The 17,056-nt window shown below is 38.2% G+C and overlaps 2 protein-coding genes across 2 annotated transcripts in view; both read left to right on the top strand.

Annotated features, from left to right (window-relative positions):
• LOC149788886 (plexin-B-like) overlaps nucleotides 1-17,056 on the top strand; it is a 446,804-nt gene that overhangs the window by 348,738 nt on the left and 81,010 nt on the right. The window lies entirely within an intron of this gene.
• Nucleotides 4-1,107, top strand: LOC149788887 (protein CFDP2-like). The gene has a single exon (XM_089973560.1). It carries the CDS (start codon nucleotides 4-6, stop codon nucleotides 1,105-1,107), a length of 1,104 nt encoding a protein of 367 aa, XP_089829686.1.

The following is a 17,056-nucleotide window of genomic DNA, read 5'->3' as shown; positions in this document are numbered from 1 at the left end:
CTCATGGACAAAGAGAACGTAGCAAGACCACACAGGAGAACAGCTCTAGTTGCTACGGAGCTTTCACAATACAATATTGACATTGCAGCCTTGAGTGAAACCAGGTTCGCAGAGGAGGGTTCTCTTACTGAGCTAACAAGCGGCTACACATTCTTCTGGAAAGGAAAAGCCCAAAATGAGGACAGGATCCATGGAGTCGGCCTGGCTATCAAATCATGTCTTCTGAAGCAGCTTCCGGAAATGCCTGTTGGTATCAATGAGAGGCTAATGAAATTACGAATACCTATCAGCCACAAACACCATGCAACAATCACCAGTGCCAACGCCCCTACCCTATCGAGTTCAGCAGAAGCCATCGAGCAGTTCTATACCGACCTCAGCTCTGTACTTAGCTCAGTTCCAGCTGATGACAAGATCATACTACTGGTGGACTTCAACGCCCGTGTTGGCTGTGATTATGGTCGATGGAAAGGTGTGCTTGGCAAACACGGTGTCGGCAGAATGAACAACAACGGCCTGCTCCTACTCAGCAAATGCGCAGAATTTAACCTCCTAATCACAAACTCAATGTTCAGAATGGCGAACAAACACAAGAACACTGGATCTTGCAAATGGCACTTAATCGACTATGTAATAATCCGCCAGCATGATGCCAAGGAAATCATCATCACCAAGGCCATGCGAGTAGCAGGATGCTGGACAGACCACATACTTGTCCGAACTACCCTACAGCTGCACATTGCCCATCGTCACCTAAGACGTAATAAACTTGTGAGCACAGCCTTCAACATTGCCAAACTCCAGCAGCCTTCCACCAAGCTCAATTTCCTGAAGAGACTAGATGACAAGCTGTCAACAAGCGGACCGATATGTGGAAATGCCTCCGAAAAATGGAAAAAGCTCAGGGACACGATAAGAGAAACAAAGCGAATCCATCAAGACTTGCTCGACGAGAACAACGATGCCATTGAAGATCTGCTTGCCAGAAAGAACAAAGCATTCATGGACTGGCAGAATGACACAAACTGCATCAACAAAAAAGACCGCTTCAAATTCTATCAAGCAGAGGCTCAGAAGGAAATCCGCAAGATTCATGACAATTGGTAGGAAAAGAAAGCTGATAAAGTGCAAAGCTATGCTGACACTAACAACTCCAAAGAGTTCTATAAGCCATCAGGTCAATCTTCAGCCACGCAAAACCCAGCTCTGCGCCCTTGCTCGCTGCAGATGGCATTACACTAATAAAGGACAAGCATGGTCAGCCAGTCTGTTCTTGACCAAATACCCCAGCAGCCAACGCACGACCAACTGGATATTCCACCAACGATGTAGGAGTTGAGGAGGGCCATTAAACAAATTAACTGTGGCAGGGCACCTGGAAAGGATGATATCCTAGCGGAGGTGTACAAGGCTCTCAGTGAACAGACTCTGGAGGCATTGCACGATGTGCTAATCAGCATCTGGACGGAAGAAGTGATGCCAAACGACCTCAGGGACGCATCAGTCATGACCGTCTATACAAATAAAGGCACACGTGTGGACTGCAGTAACTACAGAGGCATCTCACTGCTGATCATCTCGCATCATTCTCAACAGGCTTATTGCGGCAGTGTCAGAAGATAACCTCCCCGAGTCTCAGTGTGGTTTTCGCCCAGACTGCAGCACCGTTGATATGATCTTCGCAGTGAAACAAGTCCAAGAGAAGTCCCTTGAGTAGAACATGAATCTGTATGCTGTCTTCGTGGACCTGACAAAGACTTTTAATATAGTCAACAGAGACGCACTGTGGGTAGTACTCAAGAAACTTGGTTGTCCTCAGAAGTTTACCAACCTCATTCGGCTCCTCCACGTTGCCATGACTGGAGAGATTCTCTCAGACGGTGAACCCTCTGAGAAATTCCCAATATTTAATGGTGTCAAACAGGGCTGTGTACTTGCTTCGATACTCTTCAACCTGTTTTTCGCACAGGTACTGTTCCATGCCATCCGTGATCTTGACATTGGCATCTACAGTAGGTATCGCCTGGATGGATCAGTGTTTGATCTCCGTCGCCTTGCTGCAAAAACAAAGACGCTAGAAAGACTCATCATTGATGCACTCCTTGCAGATGAATGTGCACTCATGGCCCATGAAGAGACTCACCTACAGGCAATCATGGACAGATTCTCTGAAGCCTCCAACTTATTTGGACTCACAATCAGCCTAGGAAAGACAGAAGTCCTCTTCCAGCCCGCCCCAGCCACTGTCCCCTCACAACCCTGTGTCACCATTGGCGACACGCAACTGAAGAATGTGGACAGTTTCAAATACCTTGGCAGCACAATATCTAATGACGGCTCCCTGGACAAAGAAATCACTGCGAGGATCCAAAAAGCCAGACAAGCACTCGGACGACTTTGAACCAAGGTTTTACAGCACAAGGACATACGCCTGTCAGCAAAGATGAAAGTGTACAATGCAGTTGTCCTCACGTCTCTCTTGTATGGCTGTGAAATGTGGACACTCTACCGAAGACATATCAGTCAGTTGGAACAATTCCACCAGCGCTCCCTGAGATCCATTATGCGGATCAAGTGGTAGGACCGACTCATCAATCAGGAAGTCCTTGACAGAGCCAACACAACAAGCATCGAAGCCAAACTAATCCAGGCCCAGCTTCGTTGGGCTGGCCATGTCATCCGCATGTATCAAAGCAGAATCCCAAAGCAGTTGTTCTATGGCGAGCTAGCCCATGGAAACCGAAACCAAGGCCGCCCTCATAAGAGATACAAAGACAACCTCAAGATGAACATCAAATGGACAAACCTCCAACCCCGCCAGCTCGAGCTCGCTGCCTTAGACAAGAAAAGCCTGTTCCACCTTTGAGGATGACCGCCGCCAGCGTCTTGCTGCAACTTGAGAGAGACGTCACAGAAATGTATCACAAATACCACCAACCACTGGTGTCCCATGCCCCACCTTCAACCGCCTGTGTACATCGGAATTTGGACTCATGAGCCACATGCGCGTCCACCATTGAATGAGATCGCACAACTTGTCTTCCTCGGCTCGAGAGACTACCATTAATTAATTTGTTTGGTAACTTGCATCAGTTACGTCACATCCAAGATTGACCGCGATCGTTGAGGTTATATTTACAATTCGAGGAGAAATATGGCGGCCTTCACCGTGTTGATTATTATTCTACCGGAGAATATTATCTCCAGCGATTTTGTCAAGCGGGTTTATTTTTTTTCCACTCGGCAAGTATTTTAGGAAAATATTCATCGATGATATCAATGACAGATTTTTTATCTCGGATGCTTTATATCCACATAATTAATTGTCGGTAGATCTGCTTCTGTTATTGAATGTTTTTTTTGAGAAATAATAGCTTAGATACGTTTTCTGACTGGATTACCACTTGTACCATATTTTGATGAAAATATTCAAGATCAAACATTTAATCTTTCTAATTGCTTGATAATCTCATCTCGCTCAAACTTCACATCAAGAAGATACTCGGTAAAACGCTGACGCAATTTTTCTCGTTGTAGTTTATGTTTGTGATTAATAAAATTAAAAATATTTACGAAATTTTCTTCAATACTAAGTGTTATACTCTGATCATCATTAGGTTGGCGATATTTAAATTCCCACGTTATTTCATTATTGTTGAGTTTTATTTCGCCGCCAGACGGTGTTTTTTTTAAATTGTTTCATATAAACTAGCATCATTATAACTTAGAGAAACTCCATGGTACGAATGATACGTTGATGTAAAATCAGACCGTGTTGGTTCAGGTGGTACCACTGGCATCAGTGGCGCAACTTCAGGCCATCCAAACACAGATTTGATCGACGACTGATATATATCAACTGCGTAATCAGGTGAATTTATCTCTATCGGGACTGATAGCGTTGGTTAATGGACTGTTATGGCTATCTTGGATTCCCGGCTCGTAACAGATTTAATTCTACACTGGAATTCATCATTGATCTGTTCGATTTGATAACCCCCCGTGTATATTCATACAACATGCCAATCGGGAGTGCCATCTGGCTTTTTTGTTTTGTTGCAAATACCAACGAATTATTTGCTGTGCTGGTAATATACCAAACGATTTTGACCGGATATTGGACCAACTGTAGTAAACTCGCAACTGCGCAAGAGCCATTTCCTTTACTGGAATTGCGGTTGGAAAAACACTACCAAATTCAGGGTTGGTTGAGCTTACTGGCATCATTGTGGTTTTCAGCGAAATTGTATTTGTGTCTATCTGCTGAAGTAGTTCTGTCATTATTTAAACCGTCATTTTCTAAATCAATTACATCATTGTATGTCTTAAGCATTGTGTTAAATTCAGAATCTGATATCGTTTCGTCATTAAGGCATTATGATATCAGCGACGATAATTTAAAATACGAGCGTCGTGTCGTGTGTAATTTTACAACATAGTCGTGCAGTTTTGTGCTCGTGAACGTGGATATCTTTTTCGCGATGATATCAAAAACCCCAGCAATTGTTGCTGAAGATGAAACATATTGTTATTACTGCTACCGTTAATGGTGTATAACACTACGCCAGTACCAGCAGTGAGCGCGGATACCGAGTATAAAATAATATCAATGAGAACCGCACATCTTCGATATTTTTTTACTTTCATTAAATACTTCTCAACGATCGATTTTAGCGCTGTTTGCCTTTCACGTACTTGATCATATCTAAATTTTTTAAATCCATTATATTTTAGACAGTAACCAACTGAGGCGTTTTAGCAAAAAATTTCAGACACCACCAGTAAAATGCTGCGGTTAATTTCTTATCAGATGATTCTAGTATACATATTTCTTCGTCTCCGCTATTTAACACAATAGACACAACCCAGAAAACTTATCGATTGAATGCCGCGAGGGATATGTAGTGTATATACTAAATTTTGCAGCCCTGAATGCAGACAACCTGTACACACCAGTGACTTCCGCGGTATATTTGATAATATTATTCAGCTGTGACCATGTTGAGAATCATGTTGACACTGTGTATACTACGTTGATGATCTGTTCCTAAGTTACTCCGGGAGGAATTTTAATCAGATTAATTTTGTTAACGATATCAGGAATTCCACTTATGACATCTTCTAGTGTTTTTTAATCGTTTCAATGCTCGTCGTGATAACAGAGAGTTTCAAGTCAGCAGTGAACGTGGTGCCAAAGAAATCGTCTGCAATTTTATTGAGTTTTTGAAAATTTCAACGGGTGTTCATGAACATATTTACGTGAATATCATAGTCGGCCCGCAGCGTGGATAATTTACCATCAACGATATTGTAGTTAACGTCTGCATATATTATTTTTTGTTGCGGCATCTTCGTATGATGTTGGATCTCTTAGCACGACTATTTTATTTCCGTTCATGCTGTGTTCACATGTCAATGTGTCGCCGGTATTCTTCAAACGATTAGCAACGCTTCTTGCAATTTCATTTCTAATAACCCCGATCGATACACTTGAGTCTCTGAGTCTACCGCCGTCAGAAAACGCAGGGATGTTATCCGTGGTAGCACCAAAAACTCTACGAACTCTGTCATTCCATTTGATATTGCTCGTTTTCAAAAAGCCGAGTTTATCCTGAAAAACAACAATTTCATCTCGGTCAACTCCAGAGAGGTTCATGATATCAGCGAGTTTGTCCTATGTTGCGTAATTTGACAAATCTACGTCGTCGAATTTTTTCAAACTCTTAGTAGTATCACCGTGGGATCTTCCGTAAATATATACCACTATTTTTTAAACGATGAACTTGTATAATTGTGCACCGATACTATTATCGAGATTAATAATACCTGTCTCGGTGTTGTTTAGTCGATGCGGTAACTGATAGCGCATAAAAACACCTCTAAAGTTCTTTATTTTTAATTGTTTAGCAGCATCAAGTAAGTCAAAATTTGACAACGGTGAAATCAACGAAGTGTTCCTGGAAGTCACAGACCGTTTCCCCGAGGATGAGTTCCTGGAAGCCTTAAGCCCTTTTCCGTTGCTTTTTTTTAAATGGCATCACAGCGGCGGTTTCAACAGCATCTAACGAAGCTGCTTTTTCAACAAGTATATACGGCTTACCTTAGAGGAGGAATGTTCCATTTTGAAAACTAAATCTATCAAAAAAGGAAGGTTCCACTGGAAGGGCCGGGCTAAATATTATATACAGGTTATCTTAACGGAAAGGTCGCACACTCGTTGCTGCCGTTAATTGAATACAAGTATATGAAATGATGGCACCAGCGTTGGAGTCATACAGCCAGATTAGCTCGAAAGCGAATATAAGTTTGATAGCAGGAAGCGGAGTTCCCTGTGCGCCTGGCAGGCCTACACGATCATGATTTAGATCAACGCGGTAATAATAAAATGTTTAAACGCATATCCAGCACCGTATTTGACATAAACGCACCAGTTCTCAGGGATGTGTCAGTACGTGATTATCAATTTAGTTCTTATCACGTACGACTGCCAGATCAGCGTGCAAAGATTGATTTGCAAGTCCATGATACAAGTGTGTACTTTTTACCCTCTGAGGCTTTTTATTGAGTTAGAAGTTGAGATTATAAAAGCAGATGATTTTGTGTACGCAAATGATGTTAGAGTTGATTTTGTTAACAACGGCACCATGGCATTGTTTGACAGCGCTACATACTCGATTGATGGAAAAAGCATCAAGACAATTCAGAAAGACGTCGACGTTGCCACAATAATAATAGGTTTAGCCATATACTCTGATGACTTCACAAAATCAGCCGGTCCCTCAGTGATGTTTGCCAAAGACACTACTAATCATCCAAGCGACATACCGTATAACCTAAGACGACCAAGGATCATGGCGCTAGCCCAGAATACAACGTAGGATTTTTAACGCGCCGAGCAATGTTGGAGGGAGCCCGTAGAGCCTTTTCATGCGCGATTCCGCTGTCACATATTCTTTGATTTTGCAGAAGTGTTTAAAAATATTTATCTTTGGAGCTAAACACACAGTTACTCTCGTAAGAAATGCTACCGACGACGACGCTATCTGGAGACCTATTGGTGATGCTGGTAAAGTAGTACATCCTAGCTGCAACTGAAAAAAGTAGAGACGTTGCTTTATTGATGGAATTTCAGTCCTTTAACAGTCTTGAGTTTGGAACACTTTTTACTGAAATTAGCACCTGATTCTTTGGTGTGGAATTGAAAGCACATGTTTCAAACAAATATAGGTTCATATAATGCTGCGGCTCATATTCTTTCATCTACAAAGACACTATCATCAAGGATGCATCCGAAGATAAGATCCGAACAAACTCGAGTGTATATAAAATATTGAACACAATTTTACATTTAGATAATTAGCAGTATCTACGCTACTAATCTATTTTTACCATGGCACAATAAAATTGTCCATTTCTGTCTTTGCTATAGTCTTCTCGTATTTAGGGCTCAACTGCGCACTCGAGTTTATTCCGATCTTACCTTTTGGTCAGTGGTGAAATCCAAGACTGTCCAAATGCAATATTGCACTGTGAGTCGGGTTGTTGTCTAAACGTCAAGATCGCGAACAATTGTCGCATTTTTTCCATTATATCACAAATTGAACGAAGTGTGTCGAGCTGTTTTGAAGTTTGAACTATTCTTGATTACGACTGGCCGAAGTTGGAAATTAGCAGACGCAATTAGGATAAACTAACAGTGTTGGAACTACCGAGAAGTTCGGACCGGTGTCTTCCCTTGTGTTATATTATTACAGGTTAGAACCCCCATCCCTAGATTTTCTTTGTAACGAGCCCCTGTGGATATTATGAGCTCTGATGATAGTACGGGCCCCGTTCCACTACACAACGTAAAGTTTACGTATACAATCTTCGTAGGTTTTAAACGTAAGAAAATCCTACGCTACTTTGTGTGTTTCACAAAGATATCTGAAGGAACAGTTCTAACGTCAAAGAAAAGCTTTGCGTAAGCCATTATTTTGGCAGATGATAAAAGTAATAAAATATAACAGGACACCTGCAAGATACTTACCAAGGACGGCGACAAAGATTACGACAAGAACAACAATAAGAATACAATGACCAAAAAATATCGAGCAAAAAGTGACATTTATGTCTGTGTAAGAAAATACTCTGCATCTGTGTGTGTGTGTGTGTGTGTGTGTGTGTGTGTGTCCCAACGCAACTGTTATTAAGGCGACAGTACATTGTCAATGTATAGCCATTATGTCGACAGCAGCTTTAGGGCTACAAAATCTGTGTCACCCTAAAATTTGGCATCATTGTGTATATTACCTTGCTGACTGATTCACATGCAAAATTTCGTACAAGTATTATATATTACCGAATACTAGTAGTTATAAATTTTAATACAAGATATGCACGTGTTTGTTAAATAGTTGTTATGCAAACACTGAACTGTGTTTTAACGTTGTGTTTCTCCTACAGTCAGCGAATGATCATTAAGGCGACATTTCATGGGGTACGTTGCAGAAAACAAATAACTAAAATTCACACTTAAAATAAAACACCAAGGCACTGGAGGGGCACGATCATAGTCCCAAAACGGGTAAGGGAATGGTGCACATTTGGGAAATACTGTTTTAAGATGACATATTTAGTTGATTTGAAATAAAAGATAAACAACTTGTCATTACTTTACTCTAATATAACATTCATTGTCAAAACATAACACGTCCAGTTTCTCGGATACGGAGTAGAATAAACCTACATGTACCTAAAAGTAGTCAGTTTTCCCTTAAAGCTGGGTATTGTGAAGAATACTAAAAAAATAAAATAACTTATACAAAATTCATAGAATAAAATTTGAAAAGGCCTAACAGAAGCGTCTATACATTGAGATAGACAGATATATACATAGATAGCTAGATAGATAGATAGATGTTGAAGTGTGGTACATTTTATTAAACATTAGCACACAGCATATACTTGATTTTTGTATTCTTTATTATATAATGGTCCTTTTACCTCTTTCCGTAAAATGTGTATCATTTTATAACCATGATCTTAAAAGTATGAAGGACACATAATCACAGAACGCTGGTCATGGGTCATAGTATGTCTTGCTATATATCTTGACTAGCATAATAGCCCGTCCTATGACGGGAGTCGTAAAAGAAAGTTTCAACATAAAAGACAGAAGAAAAAAATGGGATCCACGAGTTTAAAAGACAATTGGAACACAAACATTAAAAATGAAGTTAAAAAGAAAGAAAGAAAAAATTGCGATTCCGCCAACTTCGAATTCGGGATGTCTTGTTAGGGTACTATGTTGTTAAAGTAAGACAGATGTCCGTTTATCGTGCATTTTACTCATGAGATTGCTGACATTTACGAATTGCTCTTGAAATTCGGTGCAAGGCGACATCTTGTTTCGTTATCTCAATAGCCAGCATCCGTTTCGCATACCGTCATACACTCGCGATTACGTACTTTGATTTAAGAGACCGCCTAAAACAGGAAACAAAACTGAAACCTGCAGGATTTGTTTCGATGTTATAAGCAATTGATCCGTCCAGGTCATGTGGTGATAGGAGCCAAATATCTCAACAAAATTTGTCTTTATAAAAGCTTAAGGCTTGGACCAAACAAAATCTTATTTTGCAGAGATAGTACAATACAGCAAAGTTCGATTACACCATGATATAATGACACAGCCAAACAAAGTAAACAACATAAATAACAAGCCGTATTTTCAAAGTTCAAACTACCAGGATGCATTGATATCTAACATTTACCTCAGTATTTGCTTTTTTTTTTTTGCTTTTTTTTTTACTGTCGTTGATAGGAAATTTCCAGTACCATAATTTTAGTTGTATTTCTATCTACAAGGTAATTAATCTGTATTTCATCCATGAATTTAGATGGTGCAGATGGTGCTCCATATGTTCCCTAGGTTAATATGTTAACTGCTTACATCATCTGAATGTGATAAGTAACTTACGGATAATAACTCGGTAAAATGTCAAAATCGTGCAAAACCTAGAAATGTATCGAAGATCATGTTAAATTGCAAATTCACTAAATTTGGTTGGAATTATTAAAAATTAATTGTTTAAACATTCACAATTTATTGATGTATTTTAGGTGGATGAAGGACAACAAATCTTTATATACAATGATACAAAATTGTCAGAATCTCGCACTGATTGGATATCCCATAAATGAATATTCATAGTATTTTATTGTTATAATCATAAACGGTGCTATCTGAGTGTAAGGTCGCCCACTTATTAAGAGGGGCGGTTAATCGGATTTGGCTGTTGTTATCAAAGGAATGACCTCCTTCGATTGTATCGACCGGTGGGAGTGTTTATATAGAATATCAACAGAGAACAGAGAAAGACTAATAATGCAATACGAGCCCCCTTAAACAAGGAAAATAACATAATTTAATCAATAACAACTAAAAGAGGAAATTCCAATTCAATCGAAGTTATGTCAACAGAATTTCATACCAGCGTCTAATTTGGATTTATTTCATCATAATAACGAGTGGTGAAAAAAGCTCCATGTCCACGACTGATTGCATCACCTTCCTCTCGTTACCCGTGTATCACGTCTTCCTATTCTCTAGTCCATCTATTATGAAAGCTTAATCTGTTCCTGGACCTACTAGTCCTTTATTATGAACACGTCTTCTATTTCCAGACTTCCAACTTCCGTCTTTGGACTGTCCTGTCTCTCCCAGAAAGATGTTTCCTAAAAAGGACAAAATTACCAGTAAATCTCTATACGTATCACCAAATCCCCTCTCTCGTGTTGCTCAGAAGTAGAACTGCTATCCGAACACTGCATAAATTCTGAACTAATTCGATAGATCATCACTCTCGCTTCACAGCGACCAGCCATAAATTAACACGTGCTTGATAACTATAGCATAAAATTCACAAACGTCTAGTTCACAGCAATCCCTAACTTACAAATATATTTAAACATTACAAAATCAGATATAAATATGCGATTATCGTTAACTCACGGTAAGCAGTATCGTGCTAACACACAAAGGAAATTATTTCATATAATCCTAAGAAATCCTACACATATGAAAATTTGGATAGCATGCAATCGTCAATTCTATCAATGAACTAGTAACTGTAAAATTAAAGAGATAAATTGCATAACAATTCTAGCATTAACATATGTCCATGAAATTTTAGTAAACTGTACATAATATGGATCCTAGTCATATCAAACACATTTGCATAAAACAATCAAAACTAGAAAATTACGTGGACAATTAAAATTGCGTACCTTAATGCTGTTCTCTTTCGTATATTGTTTATCCTAGCCCTAAACCCTTTGTTTTCTCACAAGACAGCTACCTGGTCCCTTTTCTTGTTCAACGAGGAAAGCACTATTCTTGTTAGGCTTCCTTGCATTCAAACTTCTCCTCTCTCAGGAATTTCGGACTAAAGAATTTCGACCAATTTCATCACTTTAAATTCACATTGCTTCCAATCTAATTTACTCTGACCCATTGTAAGCAGCGGTTCTAAATTATCCCAAGATAATCACTTATTTTGGCAGATTTTGGACAGCCTTGAATCTCTGAACTACGTTGTAAATCAATTTCCCTCTGAAAATGATAATTTGGCATGGCTTCCTATCAAGCGGTTATGGTTTGTACCTCAAAATATTTACTTTCTCAGGATAGCGTTGCTATGCCCTGGTAAAATCTAAATGTATCGTAGATGCAAACCTATCAAGTTTGCCACTAACATGGGGGGGGGGGGATAGAAAAGAAGAAAGGTCAAAGTGACCCTTCACAAACACTTGTCTGGTTTAAATGTGACATTTGAATGCTAAATGCATTGAACTTTTAGGTTCCGTACTTGTTCAAAATTCGACACTTTACATAGGCCTCCCTTTAAGAGTTACCTTGGGATTTTGCTTTCCGAACTTTAAAGTTGTGTTTCAAATTATAGTTTGCATGTCCTCAGAATCAATTAGTCTACTCCGACAATCTGCCCCTACATTGGTGCTTCCCTTAATGTAATGCTATTGAACTTGATATTGCTGAAGAAATAATGACCATCTCATTAAACGTCCTTTTTGCCAGTTTAGCTTGGACCAAATAAGCAAGTGGATGGTGATCAGTTTCCAGAATAAACTTTCACCCATACAGATAGCGCTGGAGATCCCAAAGAAAATCGCTAGGCATTCTCATTCGGTAACAGAATAATAACGCTCTGTTGGTGACAACTTCTTGCTGCCATAAGCAAGCGGAAATATGTTCCCATCATGCTCCTGCAGTACATATGCACCAGGAACCATGTCAGAAGCGTCGGTACGTAAGACAAAGTCTTTTGTCACGTTCGGTAGTCTAACTACGGCGTCTGACGTCAACCTATCCATCAACGTCTGAAATGCTCTCTCACAAGCGTCTGTCCAAATAATCTTCGTTGGAGCCTTCTTCCTTGTCAAGTCAGTCAGAAAGAGCACTGAAGTTTGCGACATACTTACTATAATAACCTGCAAATCCTATAAAAAGATCGCACTTCTGTCCTCATAGCTGGACGAGTGGCCTCCCAAAGTTGGTCGACTTTAGCACTGTCTGGGGCTAATGTATCTTCACTGAGTGTGTGCCCTAGATATGTCAGTCCCCTAAATCTTACGTGATATTTAGATGGTCGGACAGTGAGTCCGGTCTGACTACGTCGTTCCAGAACTTTTTTCAGCAAGACCACGTGTTCTTCCCAAGTAGGTGTCGCCAATAACAAATCGTTAATTAAATTTGAAATTCCGGTCCCTCTTAAAGATTCTAGCAGTTTTCTCATCATTCGGGTGAAAGTGCTGTGTGCATTATGGACCCCGAATGGCATGACGACTCATTGGTATGTCCCATCTGGTGTTTCAAAGGCAAGTTTTGGACGGTCTTCCCTAAGAACTGGAATTTTCCAATATCCCTTGGAAATGTATATTTTAGAAAAATATTTGGAATTGGTTACGCCGGCAAATATGGACTCAGGATCCGGTAACATTTCGACCTGAAATTATGTGATCCTGTTTAATCTCCGATAGTCGACACAAAAGCGGTGATCACCATCCTTATTTTGGACCATCACAACCGGTAAACTATATGCAGATTCGGCTGGTTCAATGACCCCTAAATCAAACATAGGTCTAATCTCGTCCCGTTCAGTTTCTAATTTCGCATGAGGTAGTGGATAGGGTATCAGTTTCACAATCGTTTATTCGAACAACTTTAAACGGAACTCTCTTCACGTTGTTCTGACTTTAAGGATAAGTCAAGGACAACGTCGACATAGGTTTCATCACTCGTCAAAGGACAACTGGGAAGTACTTCCGCCACTCCTCCGTTGTCGTCGGGTTCTTCAGTCACAACTGTAGCAGCCACGTACTCAGTGGGTGTCTCCTTTTCACGATAGCGTTTATCTCCTCCCTGGACACGGTAGTTCTGTTCACCCTTCTTTTCCGTTACAAGAAACGGTCCCCTCCAGGATACATGGAGTTTGTTGTGCTCCAACGGTACCAACAACAACACCTTGTCACCCACTTCAAACTTCCGTTCCTTCGCCCTCTTTTCGTAGTGCTTGGCTTGACGTTGGCTTGACGTTCCCGTGCGTCACGGAGATTCTTCTGGGCCAACTTCAAAATTTCCTTCACCTTCTTAAGAGATAAACAACATACTGATTTTGGATAGTCTTGAATCTCTGCACTACGTTACATATCAATTTCCTTTTGAAAATGATAATGTGTCATGGGTTCCTATCAAGCGGTTATGGTATGTAGCTCAAATGTTTACTTTATCAGGACAGCGTTACAATGCCCTGGCCAAATCTCAATGAGTCGTAGATGCAAGCCTATCAAGTTTACCACTAACATGGGGGGGGGGTTAAGAAGAAAGGTCGAAGTGACACTTCACAAAGACTTTTCTGGCTTAAATGTGACAAAAATTTTATGCTCAATGCATTCAACTTTATGGTTCATCACTTGTTCAAAGTTCGACACTTTACAACTATGGATACTAGTTTATTCAGGTCATTGATAAACTTTCCATTTTTGTAAAGTATAAGACCTAAATACATATATTCATCTATAACATCAACATCGGCATTGTCGATATATATATATATATATATATATATATATATATATATATATATATATATATATATATATATATATATATATATGCGTTCTTCTTTTTTGAATCAAATACGACATGTTTCTGTCCTTTATATTGAATGAAAGTATCTACCTTCCATCACTAATATAGTACACGTCAGCAGGATTTTCAGTGAAAAGTATAATACCCTCAGCGTTTAAACACGACATAACATTTAGCATATTTACAAAGTAAGTATGTTTGGAGGGTACAGCGCATGCTTTACGTCCATTTACTAGTAAGAAAGATTCTAGGTCATCTAGGTATAAGGAGAACTATTACTGAGGTATTTTATTTTGCTATTGTAAGGCTTATAGTTATACCCCTGTTATTCATATCTTGCTCAGGTCTACCTTAAAGTTATATCAGACCCCGTGAAAAACTAACGTCCTATACTCAGATTCAAATAAACGTGTTTACCTCCATTCATAATGATCTGAATATTTAATCTATAAATAAATAGAAATATTAGCTATGTATTATGTTGTTTAAAATGTCAACGTCACTAGTTTGGTAGACGATTCATTTGAGTTTGGACTATGATCATTTACAAAATAACATCATGGAGAAAATCCAACAAATAATACAAGCTGAATATACAAAACATAGGGTAGGAAATAACAAGAGAAATAGAAACTGCCCCTATTTATTTTTATTAGATGGTACAGTTCTGTGCACAATAAACTAACTTATAAAAAACAAACACTGGACTTGTTCTTCTCTCAGGTGAGTGGGGAAAATTCCTGTAACATTTGACATCCACCGTGGGATAATAATTTTGTATGATTATAATTATGTATGAAAACAACATTCTGTGTCTATGGAAACAAATATGAAAGCATTATACTATACTAATAACATTAATGAATTGCTACCCGTTTCATATTTATAAAGAATTACCGAATTATAAATATTAAATAAAAATTCTTAAAATAAGGGCTGAATAATCAAAATTTAGCAATGATATACTCAAGCTGAAGTAGGAAACCAGCGTGAATAATACTCGTATAATTTCATATGAATTTAAATCAATATGAATAATACTAGTATTGCATATGAATTTAAATCAAAATGATTAATACTAGTATCATTGCGTATGAATTTAAATAAATATGATTAATACTAGTATCATTGCGTATGAATTCAAATCAATATGAATAATACTAGTATCATTGCGTATGAATTTAAATCAATATGAATAATACTCGTATCATTGCGTATGAATTTAAATCAATATCAATAATACTAGTATCATTGCGTATGAGTTTAAATCAATATGAATAATACTCGTATCATTGCATATGAATTTAAATCAATATAAATAATACTCGTATCATTGCATATGAATTTAAATCAATATGAATGATACTCGTTTCATTGCGTATGAATTTAAATCAATATGAATAATACTCGTATCATTGCGTGTGAATTTAAATCAATATGAATAATACTCGGATCATCGCGTGTGAATTTAAATCAATATGAATAATGCTCGTATCATTGCGTGTGAATTCAAATCAAATGAGTAATACTCGTATAATTGCTAAAGAATTCGAAACAATATGAATAATACTCATATCATTACGTATTAATTCAAATCATTATGAATAATACTTCTATCATTGCGTGTGAATTCAAATCAATATGAATACTCGTATAATTGCGAATGAATTCAAATCATATGAATAATACTCGTATAATTGCGAATGAATTCAAAGCAATATGAATACTCATATTGTTGCGTATGAATTCAAATCAATACGCAATTTTTAATATTTGACTGTTAATGTGCACAATATAAAAAATATTATATTAAAAATTTTATCTTCCTGATTACTATGTATAAATTTCTAAAGCATAGGAAGGAGGTCCTAGGTGGTGACACCATGAGTTGTTGTTGTTGTTGCAGGATTTAACACCATTTTCCCGCACAAGATAGGGTATACTAGGCGGCCAGGAAAACCAGGAAAACCCCGGAAAGAACCACCGACCCACGAGAAGCTATGATTTCAACACCACACAGAGCGCAACAACATTCAATCAATACATGATGAAACTTACTGATGGGCTCACATTTAACCTGCCAGACTGGTCCCGGGCTTGTGGGAGAGCCCATTTCTGACACAAGACTGATGAATTACGATAGCCGTTGCTTGCCATAAGTAAATATACATCTTTTGCGCGATATAGTTTGCTATTGTTAATGAAAATAAGTTACATTTCTACTTTATATCCTTATTTTGATTTGATTTTTCTAACGACTAATAAGCACATATATTTTTTTAAAAATTAAAAAAACTCATATGCAAATATCACACTGTCTGTGATTTTTTAAATACGTGCATGGAGATGCAGATCAAATTGGAGACAACTACACTATGACCGAAGGTAACCGAAAATGAAAGCTGATCATAGTTTGGTTCCCTGTTTCGTTTGCTCTCGTGTTGCATTCATACGAATTCAGATGAGTGCTGACGCAATATTGTTGTGTTAAATAATGGCCGCATTTTGATAAAGCTTGATAATGAAACTGTGACAAATTGATTCCTTTAATTTTATATTTGTTAGTGATTCAATACGAACTTTACTAATACTTTCTGTTTTTGATATATAGCAGTCGTTATCTTGTATTCAAGGTTATCCAGCAATTCGGTCGCACACTTATTATTAAAAACCTTTTACAACAGGCTAAGATGAATGAGTGGAGTGTACGAAACGAGGTTTTGTTAATAGTGTACATCCAGTAATTGCCTTTCATAATGGATTCCTTTGTAAATTTTACATCGAAATTGTTTTGAGGTGGTATACGATATCCTTATTTTTTTTCTACGGTAAAGACGATAATAACTAACCTCTTCCACAAATATAGCAAATGTCAGACTGCATCATCTACATATGTATAATCCA

This window comes from Sinohyriopsis cumingii, chromosome 11, assembly GCF_028554795.1.
Source record: "Sinohyriopsis cumingii isolate HCF-2022 chromosome 11, ASM2855479v2, whole genome shotgun sequence".
Taxonomy (NCBI): Eukaryota; Metazoa; Mollusca; class Bivalvia; order Unionida; family Unionidae; genus Sinohyriopsis; species Sinohyriopsis cumingii.
This window is presented reverse-complemented; position numbering and strand designations above follow the sequence as displayed.

Excerpts from the sequence above, each read along its gene's own strand:
- LOC149788887 (XM_089973560.1), top strand. The coding sequence starts at position 4 with ATGGACAAAGAGAACGTAGCAAGACCACACAGGAGAACAGCTCTAGTT.